Below are 26,511 nucleotides of genomic sequence, written 5' to 3' on the forward strand. Positions count from 1 at the left end.
GTATGTCCACGTGGCTTTTAAATCGGAGCAGCCTTTGCTCCGTGGCAGCTCAGAGGATGGATGTAGTAGCTTGGTACAATGAAGGGCTCATTTAGTTACAGGACCGTCAGCTGTGAACGGCCTTCTGTAGGGACACTTGGGCACATGAAGGCATCTGTACCCGCCTGCGCGAGAGTCCTCCCCTCCGACAGACTCCTCCATCCCGGTGGGCGAGGGCGATGAGAGGGGGAAGCCAGGGCTGCTGCCTAGAGAGCGGGGCCAGGGAGGCCTCCACAGGACCAGGGCTCTGCTGTCCTGGGAAAGCTCGTGGCGATCAGCCCTCGCTCGGGTCAGGGGTGGGAGCGGGAGCAGCAAACTCCGCATCCGCGACCCTCTGCGGGCCCTGCGACTGTTGCTTCTACGCTCTTTGCGACAGGGAGATTAAACGTTTCTTCCCGTCTTAGAGAGGAGCTGGAAATTCACATACCTGTTGTGGGAGGAGGAGGTTTATATTTCAAAAAACCAAATAAAATTTCAAACAGGTAGAAAGGAAGTGTCACATCCCTCTTTGTTTTATATGGTGTTGCCAGGAGTGGAAGAGCAGTGGGAGAAGGGCTGCGGGCAGAGGAGCTTCGGAGCTGCAAGCCAGGCTGCTTGGGCGTGAGGTCTGTTTGATCTCCACGGTCTCGGTTTCCCTCTTAAGCAGAACAAGATTGTGGCAGATAAGAAAGGGTGCTAAAAAAACCTAACGCATCTTACGTGGCTGCTACTTTGCAGAAGGGAATCCCACATCAGGGTCCTTCCAGTTAAGAAACAAGAAAACGCTGCTGCCGTCGTGGAAAACCACTTCAGACTGAAAGCAGGGCAAGGGGAGGGTGCTCCTCGGGCCCTTTTCCTTCCCGAGGTCAGTGGTAAGGCTCCCCTTCTCTGAGAAGGCAGCAAGAGAGGGCCTGTAATTAGCCCGGAGGGGCGATTCTTTTCCTGGTCCCTCCAGGAAACTGCACACAAATATCGTGCCGTCCCTCTCACCTTGTTAGGATGTAAAGCACTGAGGAAATGGCTTTATTTATTGGTGTCACATATGTCCACCATTTTAAGTTTGAACTGTAGACAGATACTACAAATGGAGATAGGTATTCAGGAGTTAGTGAAATTTTATACCAGATCTTTGATTGCCTTGTATCATCATAAAAAACAAAGGCAGTGTTTCACACGTTTAATTGTTTAGATAATAATTAACTTGCAATAGGGAGAAATTCCTGTATCCAGGGCCAATTCAACTACCGGTCCTCTGCCTTTTGTTTGATAGGAGAAAGGACATTTTCTCAACACACACAGCCTAGCCAACCTGTACCAGATTTAAGCCAACAGCCTATAATACTACCTTTAGAAGAAAGTAGGTATAACCAGAAGCAAGACAGAAAAGAGAAGAGTGGAATTACAACTAGGCACTGAACTTAGAGAAGAGGTGTAAACAGTTGCTGAATTTATATCCCTTTCCTCCTGTCATCATATTCCCATTTAATCGTCACGAAGAATTACATTGTATTAGTTTGCTGGTGAACACAAGTCCAGGAATCTGGAGGGAATATTTTGAGTAATACCTGTAACGTATGTATTAAATTTTTTATTTTTAGCTGTCTTACATGATACTATGTACAACATTTCTCTAGGGTGTGTATGAAGATACAGATTTTGTTGATCAAGTTATATCTGCACTGAGTTTTGGAGGGTTTGTTCATTTCTTCTTATGTGTTTCCTCCTGTCACTTTTGGATACTAACTAAACTACACTTGCCAGAAGGGAAAAGCCTGCTACTCCCTTACCTCATCTCTGAGCTGGACATCTTCACTTACAGCTTCTGATTTCAGATGCCTGCCCATTTTCTAGCAGTGATTCCCAGCAGCAACCCTCTGGTTCCTGGCAATGATGCCAGGTCAACATGTTCAGTGCTTGCGTGACCTTCTAAGTGACAGTTATGTAAGTCACTGTTATATAGGTTACCAGAATTATTTTTGCTTTTGTTATTAATGAAAATTCCATCAACAGTAAACTTTGGAAGCAGCTGGCACTGCCAGCTTGATCCCAGTTTGCCCTGTCAGCAGCAGGTATCTGTGCACATGAGCTTCCTCAACGCAGTGACTGGCAATTTATTTGCTGTATCCCAATTTAACCACTTGGGAATTGGTCTCATCTTTGTACCCTCTGCTGTGCTTTCATTTTCAGACTCCATTGTCGGGTTCAATTTCCCAAGTAAGAATTCCTTTAGAAAAGCAGCCTGTGATCAGTCAAAGCCTTCAGTACAACTGTGAAAGATGCTCTTTACCAAAGCATCAGTATGGTGGATGACTATTTTCACTGCTATATAGCAATTTTGGTGCCATTCATACATGGTTTTTGAGCATAAGAATCGGACAAGGCCTGTGACAACCTTTACTCATTGTGTTCTGGTGGGTTATTTCCTTCAGATCAGATGAAAGGTTCATAGGTAGATCATAAATACTTGGTCTCTGTTCCCCAATTCAAAGGTCGCTTTGCATGAAAACAGTGAGCTGAACTAGGAATAGGAGTGGATCTGCAACTGAAAGTCATTCTCCAGAATGACCGACTGCTGAATGTCAGAAAGGAGTTCCTCCAAACCTGAGTAAGTCCTTTTTTTTTAATGCTCTTTGATCTTTTTTTTCTGTAATGTATCATTATAGCCAGATTTGGTTCTTAGCAGTGCCTTTGCATCCTGCAAAGGCAGATAATCTATTACAGATCTGTCTTCAGGTAATCACCTACCAATACAGAGAGCATTTCTAACTTAATTTAATAAAGCAGGTGAGCTGTTGCACGAGGCAGTAGCTCAACAAATAAGCTTCCTTTGCACCTAAACGAAATCAGTTTCATCATTGTTCAGGGTGGCTGCAATGCTTGAATAACAACCCTTTTAAAAAAAAGGAGCCCACAGACATTCTGAAAACTATTTGGCAAATTCAGAAATGGCATTATGATATGGGTTAACTATATGGGGTTTATTACATGGGAGTGAGTTAATATCACCCCTCTGGCAGGGAAAGGCAATTCTTTGAATATCTGCTCTCCACATAGAGGAAGTAGGCAGTGCTGAACTAGCCCAAAAGATAAGAAAATATTGTGAGAATCTTCTTAATAGTTTTATTTCAAACTTTGCTAAATTCTTATTTTTATAAGGCTTTCATCTATGGTTGTCATCCTTCCCTGTGTTGTCGCTGAACTGTCAGGCTTCAATGCTGTCCCTGTTTTGCAGAAGTCAAGCACTGGGGGTTAAGAAAAAACTGCCAAAAAAAAAAAAAAAAAAAAATGCAGTAACAAATCATTGCTTCTGCACTTCTTGCACCTTTTCATCTTGTAAAATGGCAAAATTCTTCATATTTATTAGAGCACAGAAAACTATCAGGCAAGCAACTTTCCATTTGCAGTGGCTGCTGTTGCTAGTTCCATATTTCTGTCTTCTCACACAAGGACAGATAATGGTTTTTTTCAGTAATTTATGTTTTATGAATTAAAAGGGCACAGAGCCCAGAAGAGCTCAGAACTGGGCCTTCGTGAAATGGACACAGAATATTTGGGAAGCAGGTCACCCTGCTCCACAACTCCACAGTTTGTCAGAGGTTTTAATTTTTCATTCCCTTCTCTCTTTGCAGTGGGTTGACAGCAGCAGACACCTCTCTCCTCTTCCACCATTACAACAGGTTTCTTGGTTTTGCAGCTAGGCTGATATCCAGGTAATACTTATAAATATGGCAGTAGTCCAAGCAGATGATGTTTGGTCACTAAAGATATCTGTAGCTATGGATCTTACACTGATTTTTTTAATATTTTTTTTTAAAGTGATTCTCTTGTCTTCATAACAGTAAGGTCACTGCTGTCACAGATTTATACCATAAGCCAAATGACTCTAGAAGAGTTGTTCAGTTGAGCTGAAATCCGGCTTATGGTGTTGCAGACCCTAAAGGGAAGACTGCTCCTTTCTAATCTTCCTGAATGTTCAGCTTGGATGCTGTATTGAATTACAAGCCTGATATTTCACTGATATGGATGAGGCAGACAAGTCTGTGACAGCCTGAGGAAAAGGAATAACGCTTCCTGACTCCCAGTCTAGGACCTTGTCCATGTGATTATGGACCTGTGTCACATCCTTACAATGATAGATATGCAAAAACTGAACTCATGAAAGAACCAAGTTAGTTCCATTTCCTTTCTAAACAGCTATTTGATTTCTGCTGGAAATACTGTGGTCTGAAAGCCAACAGCAGCATCTCAACCAGTCCTCAGAGAACATAACACGCTTTCAAGCACTTCATTGGAGTGATTTGCAGATGCCTTTTTCTGACAGGGTCTAAGATCAGTTCTCTGTCATGTGCTTCCAGCACACCCAAGAAAGTTATTGACAGCTTTCAGATTATGGTGCTCCTCATGGGATCAAGTGACTTGGGAGAGACTGAAAGAAAGAAAGTAAAGCTGCACAGATACTTATCACATTTTCATCCTGAAGCTAGAGATGCATTTTAAAAGGGAGAAGTCAAGTAAGTTAAAAATAAAGTTGAGTGAAATTAAAGTGCAAAGTACAAGCAAAAGGAAATTAAGGTAATATACTGGGCAGGGTATTGAATCTCGTACCTGTTGGGGCTGGGTTCCATACATACACTGGGCACGTTATTGCTTTTTGTAGCTGGCCAGGCAGATCTCTTCAGCACTGAGCACCTCACTGGAGTTTCTGACTTCCTAGGTGACCATGGGTACCCAATATGAAAAAGATCACATCAAAAAGCTGCAGGAGCAGCGTATGTCCATGCAAAAGAAAACCTTCACCAACTGGATGAACAATATCTTCTTCAGGAATAATGTAGGTAGCTCCATCAATTTGGGGATTTTTTTCTGGCTTTTATTTTCTTTATTTCACCCACTGCATTCTTTTTTTTTTATGTTATTATTTACACATTTTTCCTGAGTGTTGTCATTACACATACGTGCAAGCAAGGAAGGCTTTGATTAACCAGAATGCTCCAGCCTGTATCTTTTACCTTACATCTGTTCCCATTGCCCATGTTACCATTCTTCCCTGAAATCGGGGTTCAGTTTGGTTGACTATATAACCCTGTCATATTGAGATGTCCACTGTAACTTGGTGATCACCTCAGAGGAAGATCTTTATTTGCTCTTCTTTTTCCTGTAAGTAAAGTATCTGCAGATGTCTGGATTTCCCCAAACAATGCTCAATTCTTAATTGCAGGGCCAAAATTTAAGACTTTCTGCTTTGTCTAATCAGTCCAGCTTGAGCTGCTGCTCAATGGCTCTGAAAAAGTTGCCTTAAGTCTAGCAATTTCAGACATACTACCATGCAAGTACAGACCAGTTTGTTTTCAGTAAGTCTCAGACTTCCAAAAAACTTCAGAGGTAGTGTACAGTTGATTTGTGTGTGCAAGGCAATTCCACCATATTCCAAAAGTCTCCAGACTTACTGCAGATAAACTCACTTGATGCACTAATGATGTAGCTGTGTCACAGTAGGGTATTACATCATCCCAAACCAATTCCCTTTTCTAGAGTTTGTAGTTGATATTAACGAAAATGGACCTTGATGACACCAGGCAGGACCAGGCCTCTTGGTTCCATTCTAGCTCGTCACTGTTATATGATGTTTCAGTACTAGATGCAATTTTTTCAGTGTAATGCTTTAAGCTGGTGATTGGTGCAAAGGCAGCCTCAGAGCACAACAAACTTTAAAATTTATTTTTCTTACCATGAGAGAACTGCAAAACACATTCTCATTTTGCCACCTGCAGAAAGTTAGGTTTTTATGGCGTAGGAAATTATTTCTGTTTAGCTACAGATAAATATATATACTTTCTCATTTTAAAGCTACCTTCAAGTTCAAAGATTAAAATGTCGGTCTTAACTTCCTGCACAGTACTTGTTCACGTATCGTAAAAGCATGGGGAAAAAAGCCTGTGAGAGCTTTCCAAACCATATACGGTAAGAAATCGTGCAGAGACTGACCGCTTATCTAGGTCTTCTCAGCAAGTCTCAGCTTTTCAACACACACTTCAACGTGATTGGATCGTACTACAGGACACTGCAGTATTCTTAGTTGCACTGTTGACTACTTCAAATCTAGCACTAAGGATGCTATTGGATTGAATTTGTTAAGCAATCTGTGATTGGTATCTTTATGAGAAGAATGATGCAACAAAGGTATTAAAACTATTGCTGGGTGAGGCATAAAGCAGATATATGAAGACTGTGTCTTTACAAATATAAGTGGAACTATTCTTCACTCATAGAAGTGTCGCAGAACTTTTTTTATGGTAATATACTGCAGGCAGAATTTTAAGTTTATTTAATATGCAAAGAGAAATAAAGTTGGCAACTAAACAAGGAGTTTTTCATGGAGATAATCAGTCAGAGAAAGTTGTGAATTTTTGCTCTGCACAGTACAGACTTAAAGTCTCTCTGAGTTGCTTTTACACTTTCAGTGTTTTCTTCTTTCTCTGGAGAAAAAAAATCTGTTAAACGGATCAATAATTGGTCAGGAATGAAAAAGCGCATGTCTGTTACTTGTCCTTTTTTTCCCCTACATGTAACTATTCTCTGAATTAAAAAAGCTACTAGTCCGGATTTTTTTTTTTTTTTTCTCTGAAGACAAAAAGGTTATTTACTGTGATTTCAGAATCACAGTAAATTATTGTTGGGTGTGTGGTATGGTTTTAATGTCACTTCTTGATGGCTAGTGGCATAAGGCCAAAAGGAAACGCCCAAGGCAAGTTCTTGTTAGGTCAGAGTACACACTATGTCATGTTGTATCACCTAAGCACTGGGTGACCTCACTACTGGCAGCAATGAAATACATTTTTGTAAACGATCTTAATCTTTTGCTTAGTGTGAGACTCTGGTTAAAAATATGGAGGCTTTGGGTGGTAGCACAGGTCTAAGCAGGACGTAACAGACTTGGTTGAGACTGTAGAGTAAAACCAGAGTCATTGAATGGGATTGTCAGCTCAATTTTTAAATGAAATGCGTTGCTCAGAATAAAAAGTTGAAAAGATTCATTTGAACTGAAATAAAAAATGTCAGCACTTCCAAAATGTTTGATTTTGAAAATGTTGAGGGTTTTTTTATTTTTCAAAATCTCCTGCTTTTTTCTTTATTTGCGCAGTTGTGAGTTGTTGGGTTTTTTTACTTCAGCCTACTTTCATAAATAATGTCAGTCTTCCTGCAAGTCCATTTTTGTGAATTAAGATTCATCACTTTTTGCATATATGCACTGACATACAGAAGACTCAGTGAAACAGCAAAACAGTGTTGTTTGTTTAGTATTGGAAGTAGAGGGTTCTGTGGGCCATATGTTCAGCCAGAGCCTGTATTGTTTGACTGGTCTTTGCAGGTAAAGGTTGTGATAGAAGATATTTACACAGACTTGAAGGATGGCATCTTTCTCATGCAACTCCTGGAGCTGCTCTCTGGAGAAGCTTTGCCCAGACCAAACCGGGGAAAGATGAGAGTGCATTTTCTAGAGAACAATAGCAAAGCCATCACATTTCTGAAATCCAAGGTCAGTTAACATTGATATTAGAGATTGCAACATCTTATGTATGTTACTAACTAATTATAGTATTATGTTCTTTATAATTTTCCCCTCTAATACACAACAAGATATTCTTTGAAGACAGGCCAGGGGTTTTATTAAAAGAAAAAAAAGTAATCAGATTTGAATTTCTTTGTTATTTGAGTAACATGACTTATAAACAGCTAATGTTCCCCCAGAACAAGTCACACCTAAATGAAAATGTACTGCATTTCTATATCTTTCTAGATGTTATTTTTTCCCAGATGTTGGGGGAGAGCAAACACCATTAGGCAAAGGTTGAAGCTAGCTGGTATAAAAATGGAGATTTTTAGATCTCTGATTCTAACAGTTGCAAGTCATTGCAGTGGTTTTATCTATTGCAGTTGTGCATCCTCATTTCAGCTACAAATTAGTATGTAGGGTTTTTTTCTTTTCCAAGCAAACATTTTGCTGTAGACCTCTCTGGAAAACCATCACGCAAAACTCTGTGCTGTGAATTCCAAAGGAGCAGAAGGGTTTCATTGCAGTAGACGTGGGAAAGTATATAATGTCTGGATTTTTGCTAATTACAAAACAAATGCAATACAGGACAGGGCTCCATCTAACACATGCCTGCTAAGGGTACACACCGTGTAAGGCGCAGTGGTACGTGCACATCCAGGCGCTGCCAGCCGGACCAGCCAACCATCACTTGTCACACGAGTCCAGCCTCCAGAGAGGGGATCATGCAGATAGCAGGAGCCAGTATAGTGTGCTCAGAATTCTTGAAGAGATACCGCTTTGTTGGCATGAACTACAACCTACTTGCTGCTCAAGTAATAGTGGAGAAGACAGTCATGGCTTGTTCAGTAGGATGTTTGTACTGTTTGGTGAGCCCAGAAGCTGACTAGCTGGCTGGAGACCGGACAGAGGAGATGGTCTCTGAATTTGCCCTGCCATCACTCCTTTGGAAGAAAGGAGCACCGAATTGTGTTTCTTTCCTCTCCTTAGCCACCAGTTTTCAAAACCCGTAGAGGAACTTTAAATCTTTGAGACCACCATCCCTTTGCCAGGCTTTTGCTGAAACTCATCCTTGGTGCATGTGAGAGCTAGGGTGAACATGGGAGCTTGCAGGTATATAGACAAATGAAGATATCACATAAAACCAGTTTCCTTAAGAAAACAGCCTGAACAGCCTCTTTGATAACAGCTTGTTACACAGATATCTCCTTCAGAGAGCTGGACATGAGTACTTTTATGCTGAACGGATATTGGTTTATTAGCAGGTACAAGTAAAAGTGATTGGTCCTGAGAATATCGTAGATGGTGACAGAACCTTAATCCTGGGACTTATCTGGATCATTATACTTCGATTTCAGATTTCGTCTATCAAACTTGATAAGGTAAAACAGTGTCTTTGTCTTTTTGCCTGATTAGAGCGTTTCAGAGACTTTGTAGAGTTTCAGGCTGGCAAGGCCCATTTTGATGATGTTTCCCAACCATTTTGATCATGTAGATCTTATAATACTACCCAGTTACTCAACCAACAATTTCTAAAAGCAATTGAATCCATTTTATAGTTTCTCAAAGAGACAGAAAACAGTAACTTGGAGATAGATAGGATAATCATGTTCCTCACTCTCTTCCATAAACTTTTGACTGGCTTTTGGCTCCGGGAAGAATTTCTCTGAAGACAGTTCTCTCTAGATTTGAACTGCATGCTGCTCCTTTGCTCTTTCCCTGAAGAAAAGTATTCTTTTTAAAATTATATAACATGTACTCTGAGTACATGAAAGATAAGATCCTACGAAGGTATTATTAAATCAAAGTTAGTAATTTCCTAACATTAGACCTGGATACATTATATTTTGTTTCTGAGTTCTAGTTCACAGATAAGGAAGCAGATAAACTGAGCTTTGCTTTCCACTTGATTTCTACAAACTTTGCAGAAAAGAAATATTTTAAAACTTTTTAACACCTGCATTTCATGTTATAATTTCTGAGTTCATTCAATTCACTTTTACTTTAAAAAAAAACTTCTACTTTCATGTTCAATCATTCTACCTTTATGGCAGATACAATCTGCAAGTCATGACTTTGAGGGGATTTGTGAATAGGACGGAAGTAATACAAAGTGATCTTTGGAACATAAGTGTAAACCCACTGATGCTACTTCCATATATTGTTCACACTGATTTTTCTTTCCCCTGCTCTCTTCACAGGAAGAATTTGGAGGCAAAGCTGATGTTCTATTTGCCAACGAAGCCTTATTACTCTGGTGTCAGCATAAAACTGCCAGCTATTCCAACGTGAATGTGAAGGACTTCTCCAAAAGCTGGAGTGATGGGCTGGCCTTCAATGCACTCATACATGCTCACAGGTAAGATCTGATGGGTCAGTTCAGGAGGAGTTGCTCATTGCTGTTTCTAGCTCCGGCACAAGTTGTTCCAGGGTCTGAATTACAAGTATTTGTCAAGAAACTGTCAAATTCTCTCTTTGCCCTTTCTCACTGAAGACTCTCCTTTCTTAAATGGATATTGTCTCTCTGAGGAAGGAAGGACCAAAAGCTCCTGCTTGGTAGTTCTTTTAGTTGGGCATAAAATCAAATTTCCAAGGGAATATCACACATCTGAACAATGCTGCCCATTATTTGGTCTTAGCCTCTCAGTCACATTCCCATTGCTCTTTTTCAAAAGTTATTATTTTAGAGACTGGTTTTGTTGTATGAACTTTGTGAACATGTATACCTTCTGGTTCAGTTGTAACAGAATAAGCAACCTCTCAGACTCTTTCTTTCTCCCTTCTCTGGCCCTCTGCAAAAGTGTGAAGAAAACAGCCCAAGGCAGGAGAGAGAAACCACCTGGGACAACCTTGAACATTTCTTCTCCCATTAACATCTTCTGGCAGCATACCACGGTGGGATCCTGTAACTTTCCCAGCTGGGATTCACCTCCCTTTTCAGAATTGCCTCTCTAGTGGGCTTTGGTTTTCACCCATCAGTGAAGAGGCAAAATAAGTGAAGGGCAGAGATTTGCTGGGGCTGGTACTTCAATTTCATAAGTGACAATTTTCTTCCTGTTACATAGGCAAGGGGCAATGCTCTTGAATGAGGCTCAGGGTCAGACAGAGTAATTTCAGCATTAATGTCACATTCCTTAGTCTTACAGTTTATTGTTTATAATCTGGAAGAATTTATGACAAACATAAATCTTCCATTCCACGCTTTGTTCTTCTCCTTGCCCAGGCCTGATCTTATCAACTATAGCTTACTGCGGCAAGACCAGCCCATCAAAAACCTGAACAACGCCTTTGATGTTGCTGAGAAAGAGCTAGGAATCAGCAAACTGCTTGATGCTGAGGATGTGGCAGTACCCTACCCAGATGAGAGATCCATCATGACTTATGTGTCACTCTATTACCACTACTTCTCCAGACTTAGACAAGGCCAGACAATACAAAAGCGACTTACCAAAGTAAGTGCATTGCTATCTTCAGAAGTTAAAAGGTAAATACGTAAAGCTAAATTTATGTTGGAAATGGGGTTTTTTTTGCAAGTTCAGCTTCCGGGACATTTGAACTGAATCAAATGGCACAGCCAGTTGAAATAGCTTTTATTGTCACTTGAATCTTGAGAAGTGTCTGTAGACTCTCTGATCTCTAAAGGGGACTGCATTTATCTCACTGAAAATGAATCCCTTTTTGACCTCACAGCTTCTGTTTGAGAACTGATGAGGCTCCAAGGCAGCTTGAGGCATACAGATCTCATCAGTCTTGGGAGGATTACTGCTAGGCAAAAGCACACCTAGTCAACAATTTTCTGATTTAATAGGAAAGATGATCCCTTATTCTATGAGACTACTTTGGATTTTTTATTTCCTGTGAAAATCCTCATCCTTTCTTCATAACTCCTTAGTCAGGTGCAAAGTGCAAAATGGGGGCGGGAGGGAAAGACATGAAAAACAAGGGAGTGCAAAAGAAGGGGAAACACTCCTGGGGTGGGGGGGGACCCAAAGCTAAAAAAATTTTTTTTCAGTTTCCACATATATTTTGTCTCACATACAATCATGAGTTATATTAAAAACTACTTGCATCCTGTTGATGGAAAACTGAAGGAATTTTGTAGTTGTTCTACTGAAGACCACTTTCCTTAGGGAGAATTTCTTTTCAACATTCAGAATAATCTATTCTGGTTTTGTCAAAGATACAAAACAAATAGCCCACAGAAAACCTACACACCCAGGATGTGTTCTACATGAACATCTGGACTCAGGCAACTGCCTGTGCAGTTGAGAGGGGGAATATATTGCTCAATGGGAAGCACAAAAATCCAAACTAAGCCTTCCCTGGTGGTGACAAGGTGAAAAGCTGTTGCAAAGCAGAGTTTGCTCAGCTAACAAAGTGGTCTGGGACAAGAACAAGATGATCCCAAAACATGTATAAGTAACAGTGACATTCTCTGAAGAGAAGAAGCATTAGATGAGAGCAGAACCTGGAATTCGGTCAAACAAAGTCTCGGCATCAGTGAGGCAAGTGGGCAGTAGGATTTGACTGGTCTACACATGAGTTGCTGGATTTTGGCCAGGAGACATTATTTTTCTTCTGATAAACCTGAAATAGTCCTTGAGTCAGCAAGCATGGATTAGAGGAACTACAAGGATCAAACAGGCCATAACTTCTACATTATGGGAAAAAACCAGAAAGAGTATTTCTCACCCTGTCCTTTTTCAGTTCTTGTTGTACTCCACTGTTTTTTCAATTTTGTATGGGTATATTTATTCTTTCTTTTCTCTCTTTCCACTTACCTTCTTTTTCTCTCTTTGCCTCCTACCCTATTTTTAGCCTGTGTCTAATATTGCGTTCCTGTCTTCCTGCATTTCTGACACACACAAACATTCAGGAGAACAAAACAGATGTTAATCTCTTCATGTCCTTAGTCCCCTCAAATAGGCAGCTCTGAATTTACTAATAGGATTGGGGAGGGAAGCCTGAATGTGTCAAGGAAGCCTTTGAGTTCAGACTAAGTCTGTGACCAGGATGGCAGAGAGAATCAGCTTGGGGAGGTAAATCTCCTTTCCCCCTCCCATGTTGAGGTGACCATGCATTTGCTAGGATCTTTCAGCGAGAACTGGGTACGATGGCAGAAAATACAGAAGGGAGCCCTGATGTCACGGGCTGCTTTTCCTGCACTAAAGGTCGGTGCTGTTTTACTCCTCTTCCAACACTGTGACACTTATTCGTTGCCAAGTGCGCTTTCTGGTAGGTAAAAGCAGATTACCACTTGCAGGGATTGGGTCTTTGCTCAGTGCCACCTCCCTTACTAATCTGCCTGGCTGGAGCAGGCGGGCTCAGGGAAATGATAGCGGCAGACAACGTTGTTCAGCATTAAACCTGACATCTGCAGGAGGGCTACTAAGTTAGGGCAAGGAAAAAAATATAATACAAAGTAAAAAGGCAAAGATGGAAAAAAATGTAAAATGGAAAGGAAGGATGATCTCATTCTAACACTTCTTATTTTGTCATGGATTTCATTCTAAATGTTTATTCCAGTGTTTACCAAGTGAACTTGAAATAAAGGCAGGTCAGACCACAAATGAAACAGTTAAATGTCCTGGACTTGGAAAATTAGTAATTATTTATCTGTGTTTTATAGAAGGTTATTCTAGGATTTCACCTGGCCTCAGATGTGACAGCTATCACCACGTTGGTATAAAATGTGATGACTGTGGCAACCTGCTTGCTAAATACTATTTTCCTGACACATGTTCAACTATTTGAATCTTAAGCTTGGTTTATGAAGATGTTTTCTTTTCTGTTCACCCACCTTGCTTCATTCTGCTTCTTATGTGGCTTGTAACTTCATATTCCCATCACAGATCGTGTTCTTCCTGAAGGAGATAGATGACTTGAAGCTTCTATATGAGCAGATGGTCTCTGACCTCCTGAAATGGATTAAACAGAAGGTGAAAGAACTGGATGACCGTCACTTCCCCAACTCTCTTCAGGAAATGTGGCTCTTCATGGCCAACTTCAAGACCTTCCGCACTGTGGAGAAACCCCCCAAATATCAAGAGAAGGGCATGATTGAAGCTCATCTCTTCAACATCAGGACCAAGCAGAGAGCCAACAACCAACGGCCGTACTTGCCCCCAGAGGGGAGGACACTGCAGGATGTGGAAAAGCACTGGATTATCCTGGAAAAGGCAGAGCACAACCGGGGAAAAGCACTGCAAGAGGAGATGCTGAGGCTAGAAAGGCTGGAACAGTTAGCCCAGAGGTTCCTGAAGAAGGCAGCCCTGCGTGAGTCCTACTTGGAAGACATGAGGAAAGTGATTGGGAAGCAGGACTTCTGGCCGGAGAGCGCAGACAGGATGGAAGCTGCCAGTAAGAAGCTGGAAGCCATTGTGGCAGATGTACTCCCCAGGAGGGAACGCTTCACAGCTTTGGACGAAATGGCCACAGTCATCAGCCAGGAGAACTATCACGGCAAAGATCAAATCGTGAAGAAGTGAGTGACGGTCATGAGACAGTGTAGTGATGGAGGTTGTAATTAGTTGAAATTCTGTGGTGTGGTGGAAGACAATGAATTGTAGCTATGAATCGTAGCTCTGCTCCTCATGAGTAGAACCGGCAGGAATTTCTTCTACCTGTGAACAGTTTTAACAGATAGGACGAATGCTTCATCATCTTTAAAATTTTATTTTTTTTTCTTGAATGGTCAAACCCTGAGACTGATTTCTAGTGAAAAATAGTTTTAAGATATTTTCATTATTTATGAAAATACTTGTTCTGCCAAAAATTCTATCTTCCATCAAAAATGCTTAGAGGGATAATTTTTTTTCCAAATCAACACATTTCTTTTTCAGTGTGTAGTTTGGGGAGATACAGATTAGTTAAGGCACGAAGTCTTCTCAGATTGACTCCAGTTTGGAGCAAATCTTGAGAAATTATGACTTCTCTGATTATCAGTATAGCCTTATTTGGGAATGGCTACGAATGCCATAGAAATAACTTCTCTTGTGGTATTTCAATGCTTTTCTAAGTTCAGACAAAATCAGAAACCTGTGGGAAAAGTAAGAAAACCAGTTATAAAAGAGTAAACCGAACTCTTTATGAGATCAGATTGTGACTCATATGGTTTATATTAATTTTTTACTTTAAGCAGCCATTTAAAGATGACTACTTTTTTTCCCAAGCCTTTCCATTGTATCAAATGAAAGCAATGTAGGATGTCAGGTATGAGGATCCATAAAAAACAATGTCTAAATTAATAAAAGTCAATGACAGTTGATGTGCTAGTCAAAATTCCTCTCCGTGATCACGCTAATTAGAGAACAACATTGCTTTGACCTGTTTTGTGGTCGTGGTCTGTCCTCTTGCACTAGTGGCAAGAGTTGTGTGTGTTCCTTTAGCTCCCCTAAATCTGCAAGCACTGAGAATCTCCCAGTGCTGCCCAAAGTCTTTGGCCCAAATCGGTCATTTCTCTCCCTTCCTTTGTAGGCAAAACAGCATTTCAAAGCAATGGCAGGATCTTCTGGATCAGCTGCAGAGACGACAACGGTCCCTGGGTACAATGCAGGAAATTCTGGTCCTTCTGAGGGACATTGATGCCATTACAGAGGAGCTGAAAGAGCTGCAGGTACTGAGCCCTCTCCACCAGCACCCAGCCTGCACTGCTACCAGTGTGTGTCCCTAACCCCCCCGCCATGTTCTAAGGACTGCCTGGTGCCAACAGAGGATAAGTCCATCACCTATAGAAAAAACACACCATTTTCACTTAGATGCCTAACTGTGCATTTCAGTTCATCATTGCGGGTAACTACATGAGAAAAAACAGGCTTTGCTACAGGGGCTCTCCCTAATCAGAAAGCCAGGTATGGTATTACAGGGAGTGCATTACAGGTTCAAGTTATGGAGTAAAATAAAGATGGGAAATAATATCACTTAAATTTAGCAGTGTAAAAGCAAAAGGGGAATAAAACAGCCTCCTGTTCCCATTCCACATAATTCTTCTTAATTACCTTCTGAAAGTACTCCAGTGATTATACAGGTGGGGACTAGCTCAGGCATATGTCTGGCTTTCAAGTATCTAAACTTGTGAGAGAGAAAAGTTCCATTGTAAATGCACAGTGATTGCTTTTAGCAAGAATTTCCAAGTGTTACCAGAATGTCAGAGCCCAAAGTCTTCTCTTTAGCATAGGAAATAACTGGTTTCATATTGATTTTGTAGTGGCAGGAAGTATATATACATTCTTTGGTCTTGCCTTGTCTTATTTAAAGACAAAAAAATCTTTACGACTACAGGTTGCCTTGCACCTAAGTTGAAAGAGTCAACATGTTATATGAAGTTGTGAATTTCAAATAAAAGATAAGAGCTATCTATAAGTTATGAATCTTTCTGTCCCAGTGTTAGTAAGCAAAGAACACCTAATGGTGGTAGTGTTGGAACCGGGACAGCCTCAGGATATGGGAGAAGATTGGTAATGAAAGATAACATCCTACGATAAGATTAATAAAGGTATACATTGATAACAATTAGAAAGAAGACAGACTTTTAAGCACTTGGTACCTTCATCAGCCACCAATTAAATGCTATGAAGTACTTACTTTCATTATTTAGATAGCAAAGGCAAGTAAGTTCCTGAAACAAAGAAACGTTGCAGTCCAATCATACCATGAAATGCGGTATTGTAGAATTCTCCAAACACAGACTGTGAATCAGTCTGCATACAGATGGGTGTATAGCAAAGGGCTATTCCTTGCACCTGTGAATTCTGAGACCTTGAGTGCTTAATCAGTAAAAATAACTTAGGTGTGAAAACAGATGCTTATTTGAAGAGACCATTACTTGCACTGCAGTAGGTAGAAACTCTGGATTGTTGCCATTAGCTTGTGAAATTGAAAGAAAAGTATGATTACTCTAATTAGGCGGCTTTTCAGCTTTACCTAGGTGATACCATTCTTTTACATTTAGAAGCTATGAGAGTCAACGGGAACCTTTCAACTGATTTCTTTGTACTGAGCCCCTGGATGCATTCTCTGCCAATGCCTTTTGTTTTGTTTGCAGGTGCTAGTGAATTCCCAGGACTGTGGGAAGCAGCTCCTGGAAGTAGTAGATTTGTTGCAGAAGCACAACTTGGTTGACTCGCAGATCTCTTCCTATGATGATAGATTGACACACATCACCCAGAGGACAGCAGAAATCAGCAAGGACAGCACAGTTAAACCAGAAGTGCTTTATGCAAAAGTTCAGATGCTTCGTCAGCTGTATCAGAACGTTACAGCTCTGAGCAAGTCACGGTAGGGCTGTGCTTATGGCTCTGTTCTTCCTGATTAGGATGGCCAATCACTCCCTTAATCAGAAGAAACACCTTCCCAGCATTTGAAATTTTTCATTTCTCCATTTATAGAGACATAACACAAGCAACTTGAGTGTCTTGATTGCAGTTGACTGAAAGAGATCACTCGCTTTCATAGATGAATAGCTTCATTCTCAGCATTTATTATGACTTGCTGTATGTGAAGTCTGAATAGCATGTGGATATCTCCTCATCTGCCAGAGGAAAAGGGAAATGTAATTTTGTGTCCTTTGTCTTCTTCCATGAATAAATTAGTCTATGACAAAGAGAAATTAAAGGCATTCAAATTCTGGATTTTCTAAATTCTTCTTTGATTATGCTACCATTGTCTCCATGGGATCCTAATTCTGACTGAGATATACTGTTTGTTTCTTTGTTTCAGAAAATCTCAACTAGAAGAGGCTTTGAAGCTTTTTGAATTCTTCCGTGACTGCAAAGAGGAAGAATCGTGGATCTCTGAAAAATGGAAGCTAGCAAGAACGACAACATTAGGGAAAGATGTCAGCCAGATTACAGCCTCTATTCAGAAGCATAAGGTACCTTACTTTGGTGGTGGTCCTTGTCTTTGTATTATAGCAAGATCTTAGAACATCTATGTCCTTCAGTTCAGTCAGTGCAGCACTTATAAGCAAGCTGTCAACCGCTTGTTATCTCAAGTGTCATGACTACTGTTTGGAACTTTAAAAAAAAGTATAGGGTAGGGATTTTTTCCCAAGAGGGGAAAGCAAGGGTAGAGAAGGAATACGCTTCATACTAGACTAGAAGTGCAGCTTCTAGTGAAGACACTGGGCTCTGTATTAGCTCACTTTGGATGGGAGGGAGAAAAGGTTGCTAGTTTTTGTTTTTCCCACCTACCTTTGCTGGCCAAGAGAGATGTTGGGAAGGTAAGAGATGGTGAAAAGAAGACAGGTATCAGCAGGCAGGATGGATAACCTTGTATGAGCTTACAAACCTGTTACCACATTCCCTAAGAGCTTGCTGTGGACTAATATCAGAAGTTTAGCTATATGACCTACTGCCTTCTTATGGCAAAGAATCACTGTGAACAAGTGAAGAGACCTGTGGACTTGAGAAAAAGTGAAACAGGAGCCTCTTCTGTAATTTTAATATACATTTGTGTGCATCTGTTTGTGTATTTGTTGCTTCTGGAAGGTATAAGACAGCTGAATTGGTGGATGACAAACAAGTATCTCCTTCAGAGAAGACTGCATAACAATCTTTACATTAAAGGCAAAAAGTAGGACAGTAACTTGTGTGTGTGGAGCCAAGGGGCAACCCTCTCAGGGCTCAGGGAAAAGTCATAGGCATGGATAAGACACAGGGCTCTTGGAAACATATGTATTACAGTAGTGGAGAATAGGACCCCCTCTTTGCTCTCAGCTGGTGGGGAGTGAGTTGTGCTGACATGTCTCCTATCCTTCCGCTAGGCTCTCGAAGCAGAGTGCAATTCCCACAGGGCCATATGTGCAGATGTGATGAGGAGGGGCTGGGAGCTGAGCCAGAAGAACCTTGTGCGCCAGGAGGACATTCTGAGGCAGACAGACAACCTCCAAAAGTTGTGGCAGCAGCTCCAAGATGAGGTGGCTGATCGCAAAAGCCGCCTGCAGGCAGCAGCTCTCATCAAACAGGTAAGCAGGGCTCTGCTGTGATGTCTGGTAGGGGGGACACAGGTGTGGCTCCGCTCTGCCCCATGCCCCCCCATGCAGGGCAACAGTGGCAGGATGCCTTCAAGTGTTGTCTTCAAAAAGATCTCTGGCAGCAAAGTCTCAACCCTCCTGCAAGTCAGCCAGGCAGAAGATTTGAGCAGCTGGGAGTTGCTCTAAGTTAAAAATGCTAAAGGAAATAGCTCACATAATAGTGCTGATGCAGTCTTTTTTGAGGGTGGGTTGTAGGTAGCTGTGTGACATTTTTCTACCCTGAAAAAAAAAAACCCCAAAACCAACAACGAAAGAAACATGCCGTAAGACTTGGATCAACCATGAACTTCCCAAAGCCAGGGAAATATTTGACCCTGCCATTCTGATCTACACTTTTACACCTGCAAACATTCACACATCTGCAAATAAAGAGCTCTTATAAAAGCAGCATTCACAAATCACATAACATTATCTCAGGTATTCTTATTCTCCCTTTCCTAAGTTTTTTGCTCAGTCTTTTGTTCCCATGAGACACTTGAACAAAACTTAACAGTTTTGTTCTTGACAAAGTCTAAATTACCTCTTCTGTCTAGTAAGTTTAACATCATTATGGTGTTTTAGTTCTTTTTCTATCACTACTATGGGTTTTCTTTTTTTTCTGTTGTAATTTTATTCTGTATCTCAAAATCTTGTTTTGCTTTTTTACAACCATATCCAGGCAGACTGCAAATTCTGGAAAAAAGGAGAAAGCTTTTGTTGTAGACCGAGTTCATTGTTCATTGTTGGACCATTCCTTAGAACCTCTAGAAAATATCTGTTGGAATTACATGGTGCCTACCAACATCGTACATTGTGGGCTCCTTTTACTGCTGCTATTAAGCACCATAAAGTTTTAGTTAGTTAGGAGGTTTTCAAGAGTTATATAGGCAATCCTTGAATCTGTTTACTGACTGTGATTCTGTGAATTACCTGTGCTTGATGTGATCATGAAATACATCACAGATTTAGAGCTACCTTGTTCATGGTTTTCACAACACCTGGAAGTAACCTTATAGCTACAGATCTAATGGCGTTTGCCCTTATTCATAATTTTCAAAAGAGGAACGAGCTGGATATAAGACCTTCAGGTTGAAACCAAGTGTTTTCTTCCCTGTGTTCCTTCAGTACTTTGCCGACATCGATGAAGCAAATTCATGGTTGCGAGAAAGGCAGCCCCTTCTGGCCAGCAAGGACTATGGAAAAGATGAATCGAGTGCTGAAGCGCTGTTGCATCGTCACTTGCGCCTGGAGAAGGAGATTGCAGCCTACTCCGCTGAGATGAGACGCCTGAAAGAGCAGGCTGACATTGCAGCAGAGCAAGCTCCAGCTGCAGTAAGTAGACAAGGGGTTGTGTCACATTTTGTTGAAGAATGTAAATGAAATGTTTTTTAATTATGTAAAATATTTTTGTTTTGCCAGAATAGAATATTCCAAATGACATAAACAATAGCATTTTTTTAATTTAGAAGAAATTTTTAATTAGAATTGAGGCAAATTTTTAGATGACAAAGTTGTTCATTGGCCATTCGTAGCCCACCTAGTTAGTGTTCTGTGAAATGCTAGAAATACATTCATCTACGTTAGTTCCCTCTACTGCTCCTCACAAAAACCTTCTCACTCTTTAATCTCATAACCTTCCTAATTTCAATCAGCTTTAAAAAGCAGACATTTAATCTAAACATCTTTACAAATTCTTTCTGCATCCTATTGTAGTGATGAACCATCCCACAGCTCCAGGAGCAATTCATACCATCCCAGGATGGATGTTTAAGGCACATGGGATGAAGTCAACCTCTGCAGATGCCCCTCTTTTTCACTGACTAGAAAGGGAACTTTTGACTTGAGATCAGCTCATTTGACAACAGAAATCAGGGGAGATGAATGACATATTTCATAGCTTGCTTATTTCAGACTTCTATGATGACTCAATGTTTAGCCAAACCAGTTCGAGAGCTACGAGCACCACTTTAGGTCTTTCCTTTACCTCATCATTCCAACATTAATCTTTATTAGAACAAAAATTGTATTGCTTTTTTATTAAACATGAAAAAGCATGTGACAAGATGGTATCAATGTGCAAATAAAAGCATTTATTCACTAGGACACTCATAGGCTTTGAAACTGGAAATGTTCAGGTACTAAAACATCACCACAAATAGAACTGTGAGCACAGTCAATTCCTTGGTTTGATGGCAATTTTACAAATTAAAAAAAAAAACCAAACCAACTTTGATGTGGGCACAAAATGAGAATTTTTACTGAATCAATATATTTTAAAATGAGCTAAATGAAACTTCTTTTAAACAAAACTAAAATGTTTTTCAGTTATTTGGTTAATTCTTTCAGAATAAAACAAAGGAAACAGATTCAAACAAATACTGGAAATGTTTTGTTTAAAGGGTCAGGATGCTGTGATTTGAAATAGCAAGTCAAATTTTTCTTTCCATGTGAAATTTTTATCCAATCAGAAATACTCATCCATTGATTCTGTTAAATTTTACTTAACAGACAGTGAAGACAGAAGCCCCAAGTGACTTAAATCAAAAGACAGCTAAGCTACCATTCAGTCGAACCTGGGCAACATCTGAAACTGCGTTCCCTGGAACCTCCAGCCCAGATGTTCATTTTCTTCCAGAGAACATCTGGAAGACCCAAGATGAAATAGATTCACTTTACGAAAATCTACAGAGCATGGCTGAGGTATAGTATCCCCTCCAGTGGGATAGTCAAGTCCAAAGCAATGCGAAGTGAGGTTAAGTGCTGTGCTGGCTTCCGCTTTTCGGTTTAATAATGTGCCTCATTGCTGTGAAGTCCTGTGGGACTTCAAGGCTTGAGATTATCCTTGAAGTTTTGTATTAAAACACAATTTATACTGGCAAACTTCCTATTTACATTCTAGTGTTTCTACTTTATGAAAAGCGGATTCTTTTGTGTAATTTTTTTTTTTCCGCCCCTAATGTTTGCTTGCTGCAGCTCCTAAATCTTTGGGCTCTCTTACCTGCTACCAGAAAAAATAAACGACCATGATCTACATTCTCCATTTATTACTTTTCACACCCACCTGCCACAATCCTGCCCTAAAAAACAACAAAACCATGTCATTTTACATATTCCTGAGATTACTGAGGTAAATCTTCAGTCAGCAGTAGTAAGCAGCACAGCAGCCTTGCTGCCTGTCAGGGGCTGAGCAGTCTCCAACTGCTTCTTTTAGGCTTTTAAACCACTGTTGCTCTGGGAAGAAGTATTGTGATCTTAAGGTAACATGTTCTGTTCTCTTTCAGCAGTGTCTGGCAAAACTACTAAGCTACCACCTGTGTACTGTAGTTTAAATGCAAAGATTTTTTTTTTTTTTTTTTTTCCTTCAAGCAGCAAGGAGTTATTACAACAATACTTAAGTCTTCACCTGTTTCACAGGACAGAAAAAAGGCTCTGGAGGACATGATTGGATATTACCGCTTCTGTAGCTCTTGCGAAGAATTTCAGTCATGGATGAAAGATAAAGAGAACATTTTCCGGACTCTTCAGCCTCAAGCAGACAATGTGGAGGTCATGCAGCAGAAATATCAGGTACCTCTTTACCCTGCTCACAGATGACATCTTTTAAATCGGATTGACCTTGGGAGAATAGATGAAGTTGAGAAATGAAGTTTTGAGAGTCCATTAATTCATTTCAACTTAGAGTCATGCATAGATCAGATGCTTCTTTTGTATAAACTGTGCCAAGCTTATTGAAGCTGATGTAATTATGTCCCTTTAACTTCTCCTGTCGACATGGTATCGTGTACAAATATCATGGTATAAGAGGACTCTTTTTGTCGTTTGTCTTAACCCACTTGAAGAAGAATGCCAGATGATGAAAAAATCCTGCCGTGCACTTGCATCCCGGTGGAGTGGGACATACGTGCACAGGCAGAGCGTGCACACCAGGGGAGGTCAGGAGGGCTATAGGGGAACTATGTGTGCAGGTGTGTATGGTGGCCAGCAGACAGGTAAATGGACAAGCCAACTCTGAAAGTCGGACATGAGTGGATATGACGGATTATTGAGAATCGTGTCCACAGAAATAGAAAAACCTCAAGTTCTGCGTTCTTGTATATTTTCTGTTTTAGAGCTTTTTAATGGAACTGGCTGCAGGCAAAAGCCAGCTGGGAGATATTGAGAACTTAGCTGTTAAATATGGAAATATCAGTATCAGTAAATATTCTGAGATCCAGAGTCGGCTGGAAGACATCAATAGCAGGTAAAGGTGCTACTGATAAAACAGAGGATTATCTCATGGGGGCAACTGGAGAGCTGACCTTTCACACCCGATCTAGACCACACTGCGAGATTACCCATCTGAGAGATTTTTAACTCCCAGAATTGGCCTGAGGGGAGGTTTTTACGTGTGGCTGAGGTTCGCCGCCTTCAGGGGCGGCTGTTGCTGCCAGACAGAGACTGGGGCCTGGGCTGGGCCTCGCAGCCGGGGCCTGTCCCACTGCCCCAGCCAGGGAAAAGGGCAGGTGGGAGGGCAGCCCGTAGTCCCCGTGGCCCGACTAGTCTGTGGCGAGGGGCCAGGGCTGCAACCTGGCCGGGAAGCCCGTTTTTTGGTGTGAGGCCTGGGCCTGGGCCAGACTGTCAAGGCGCAGCGAGGGTCGCCTGCTCCCTTTGGGATGGGGAGCCGGCACGGGCAGAGGGGCCTCAGCATGCAGGGCCTGTCCCACAGGGAGGCGAGCGGGGCAGGCCTGGGATGGCAGCCAGGGCCAGAGTTGAGTCCCCATCCTCAGAGCTGCCTGGCAGCCTATCCCCACTGTCACCAGTGGGAAGGGGGCAGCCCTCAGCTGCACTGGCTCTAGGCTGGCCCTGAGGCTGGCGTCATGCCTCCAGGACTGGGGGGTGCTTCTAGACCCCTGACACCGAGATACTTAAACCGCAGCAGTTCGTGTACGTGTGTTAAAGCACAACGTGAATCCACCCACAGGTGGTGGCGATGGATTCAGAGCAGTTCTCTCTGTATTGCACTGCAGCAGCTGATTTGGTTACTTGAACATCGGGGTGAGGGTGCCCTTCACAAATATTGAAAGGAACATCAAATCCTGTTTGACTTCACAAAGTGTGTTTAGTACCTGTTGTGTACGTACTCTTGGCACCACACCACCCAGCTGGAACTAAGAGGCACAGCTGGGTCCTGATTTTGACTACTGTTGTTTATTGGCATCGTGTCCAGTGTGTTCTGGTCACCTGAGCAGGGTCCCCTTGCTTGAGATGGCACTGAGATGAACTTTTGAGGTTGCAGGGGCGTGCTACTGTTCACCCCTTCAGCCCACTCAAGTCCTGATGAAATCTTTATACAAGACTTTTTCTGAATAGAAAAGGGATATAGCTCGTGTATAATGAAGGCTGTAAATTGAATCTGCTCTCTAGGTGAAGGTAAGTTTTGGGGTAGTGCCTGAGGCTAGATGGAAGTAATCGGGTTATCTCTCTCCAAGGTGGGAACGCATGGAAGCTCTGAAGGACGAGAAGGGCTCTGAGCTGATTGGGGTGGCTGATGTGAGGACATTTCTTCAGGACTGTCAGAGCATAGGAGTGCTACTGCAAGACAAGATGGTCCAACTCAGGGATCTGGAACCAGGGAACTCACCTGCTGGGCTGGAGTCAGACAAGCGCAAACTGCCTACAGTTGAGAGAGAGGTCCTGGTGATAGAGAGGAAAATTGAATACTTGAGGAGTGTTGCAAAATCGTAAGGAACCTGCTTTTTGTTTCCATATTCTTTGCTAGTTCTCTAAGATAATATTGTAAATTATGGCTGTAAAGAGAATGAGCAGCTTATGAAGTTTCTCTCTAAGTTTCTCTTTCTAGCAACCTGAAGAACTCACTTGCCTGCTGGATTGAGATCATGTCTCTTGAGTACGGTTGGGTGATTGGTGAAGTGATTGCTTCCAAACTTCACTGTTGCAGGAGGATAAATACTACAGGATGTTTGTGGCTCTAACAAGTTATCTCTACTAATGGGAGTTACTTCCACATTTTGATACCCTAGGTATCATTTAGGTCCTGAAAGAGGGTAATCAGGGGAAGCAAGGATGAAGGAAGAAAAATAGCAGAGAATTGTGCACAGGAGTTTGAATTTGAAATATGAATTTAAAGGTTTTTACTTCTTTAAGCTTTCTGGACATTCACACTGAGAATGATTCATTGAACCACAACAGTGTTACCAGAGTCTTTCACAGGGATGCACTTTCTGCAGTACACCCTGTTCACACCAATATTTCTTGCTAGTGTGGAGTATTTGTTGCCTTAGCTGACTTTCTTTTTAATGGAAGTGTAAATATCCAAATCCATTCCTTTTAAAGAGTATTGATTCAAGCTCTAAATGCCTGAAATATTCATCTAATTGAATCTATTTTATTTCCTTTGTAGGATTAAGGACACCAACCCTGCAGAGAGCAAAGCCATCACTGAGCAGGTGGAGAACATGGAGAGGCTTCTGGCAAAGCTCAAGCTGGAGACCCAAAAGAAGCGGGACATTTTGCAGTGGGCCCAAAATCAACAGTCCTTCCTGCACGACAGCCGTAGGCTCCTGCTGTGGGCAGAAGGCATTCGGGAGAAACTGAGCAGTGAAGAAATGGGTGTGGATGTGGCTTCTGCAGAGCAATTGCTGAAGGAACATCAGGACCTGCTGAAAGAAATTAGGTCTCAGAAAGAAAGGTAGAGAGATGCTGTCTGGGTGGGCAGAGTGGGGTGATATGACAACAGTACTGTGAAGATGAAATATGTCTGTCGTGTACATAAATTGTGTATGAAAGTGATGCTGAGAGTTTATTCAAATGCTCTTGAAGCTTAGTGTCAAGAGGAGACTGCAGAACACAAAATCCAGTTAGCTTTTGCATACTTACCCTGATGGCTGACGGAGGGGAAAGGAGGAGCTGTGTATTTGGAGTAGTAGTCCACAAGCTCTCCTGACACTCAGATAGTGCCATCTGCACTTTATTTCGGTTCCCCCAAGTCCTTCCCTTCTCAGGCCTTATGCTTCCTGTTGCCATCATCTTCAGTTCTCCTTCTGCACTGTTATGAGATTCCAGATACTGAGTTGGCCCTCCTCTCCCTTTTAATGGGAAAGCCTGCTTGTTTGGGCTTTCAATCCAAATGGCGAAATCTCACCTACTGCCTCCAGCATGTATCCCTGAGCAACCAACCAGCTGTACTTTGTAGTGCACAACCATGGCTAGCAGAAAAAGAGTGAAAGGGAGGGAGGGAAGCTTAATGTCTAGGCACTGCCAAGAGAGCAAAGAGCTGTGATGAAAGAGAATTCGTATATACCCTTCTGCAGTGAGGTCTCACTTTTCTTTTTGACTCTGGGAAGATTTGTGCAGCTGGAAGAGCTAGGGCGCAAAGTAATCCATGAACAACCCAGTAATGGCAGGACTGTAGATGTCCACCAGTCCATGGAGAGGCTTGCCAAGGAGAACAAAGAGCTGGAAAAAATGTGGGAACAGCGACGGAAAAAGCTGCAGGACGGCCTGGAATTGCAGAAGTTTAACAGGGAGGGAGACCGTATCAATGCAGCCCTCTCTGGCCATGAGGCCTTCCTCCGGGGGGATGACCTTGGGGTATGTACAGCAGCTGATTTTGTTTTCTCCTACTTTGTCTCCCCATCCAGGGAGTAGCAACAATTTTCTTAATTAGATCAGTTTCCTAATTCTTATGGTCATGGCATTTTAATGCTTGGAAACTAGACTTTAAGGTTCTTATTAATGTTCTTATGTTCTTACTCAATGAGAACGAAGCTCATTGTCTCTCAAAAAAAAAAAAAATCTTAAGAACAGCTAGAGTTGTGATTTGTTGCTGTGTTTGTACATGTCAGATGGTTTATATACAATTGACAACTCAGTTTGGTGGCTAACCATTAAAAAAAAGGCTTCGGCTTGACCATAATAAATTAATTTTTTT

General features: G+C 41.6%; 1 protein-coding gene across 3 annotated transcripts in view; it reads left to right on the plus strand.

Annotated features, from left to right (window-relative positions):
• The window catches only part of SPTBN5 (spectrin beta, non-erythrocytic 5), a 109,179-nt gene that overhangs the window by 5,712 nt on the left and 76,956 nt on the right, over window positions 1-26,511 (plus strand). For all 3 annotated transcript variants that reach the window (XR_005933754.1, XM_041128072.1, XM_030004503.2), the window contains exons 2-20: window positions 2,508-2,623; window positions 3,648-3,728; window positions 4,733-4,849; window positions 7,388-7,555; window positions 8,833-8,952; window positions 9,772-9,929; window positions 10,794-11,022; window positions 13,423-14,054; window positions 15,047-15,185; window positions 16,614-16,846; window positions 17,288-17,441; window positions 18,333-18,533; window positions 19,707-19,913; window positions 21,090-21,281; window positions 21,996-22,148; window positions 22,691-22,821; window positions 24,050-24,301; window positions 24,982-25,269; window positions 25,925-26,171. Coding sequence is in view for 2 of the 3 variants with exons in the window: in XM_041128072.1 (XP_040984006.1) it covers window positions 4,739-4,849; window positions 7,388-7,555; window positions 8,833-8,952; window positions 9,772-9,929; window positions 10,794-11,022; window positions 13,423-14,054; window positions 15,047-15,185; window positions 16,614-16,846; window positions 17,288-17,441; window positions 18,333-18,533; window positions 19,707-19,913; window positions 21,090-21,281; window positions 21,996-22,148; window positions 22,691-22,821; window positions 24,050-24,301; window positions 24,982-25,269; window positions 25,925-26,171 (3,615 nt within the window). In the remaining variant the exon portion in view is untranslated. The remainder of the gene's footprint in view (window positions 1-2,507; window positions 2,624-3,647; window positions 3,729-4,732; window positions 4,850-7,387; window positions 7,556-8,832; window positions 8,953-9,771; window positions 9,930-10,793; window positions 11,023-13,422; window positions 14,055-15,046; window positions 15,186-16,613; window positions 16,847-17,287; window positions 17,442-18,332; window positions 18,534-19,706; window positions 19,914-21,089; window positions 21,282-21,995; window positions 22,149-22,690; window positions 22,822-24,049; window positions 24,302-24,981; window positions 25,270-25,924; window positions 26,172-26,511) is intronic.

The sequence above is a fragment of the Aquila chrysaetos genome, chromosome 2 (genome assembly GCF_900496995.4).
Source record: "Aquila chrysaetos chrysaetos chromosome 2, bAquChr1.4, whole genome shotgun sequence".
NCBI lineage: Eukaryota > Metazoa > Chordata > Aves > Accipitriformes > Accipitridae > Aquila > Aquila chrysaetos.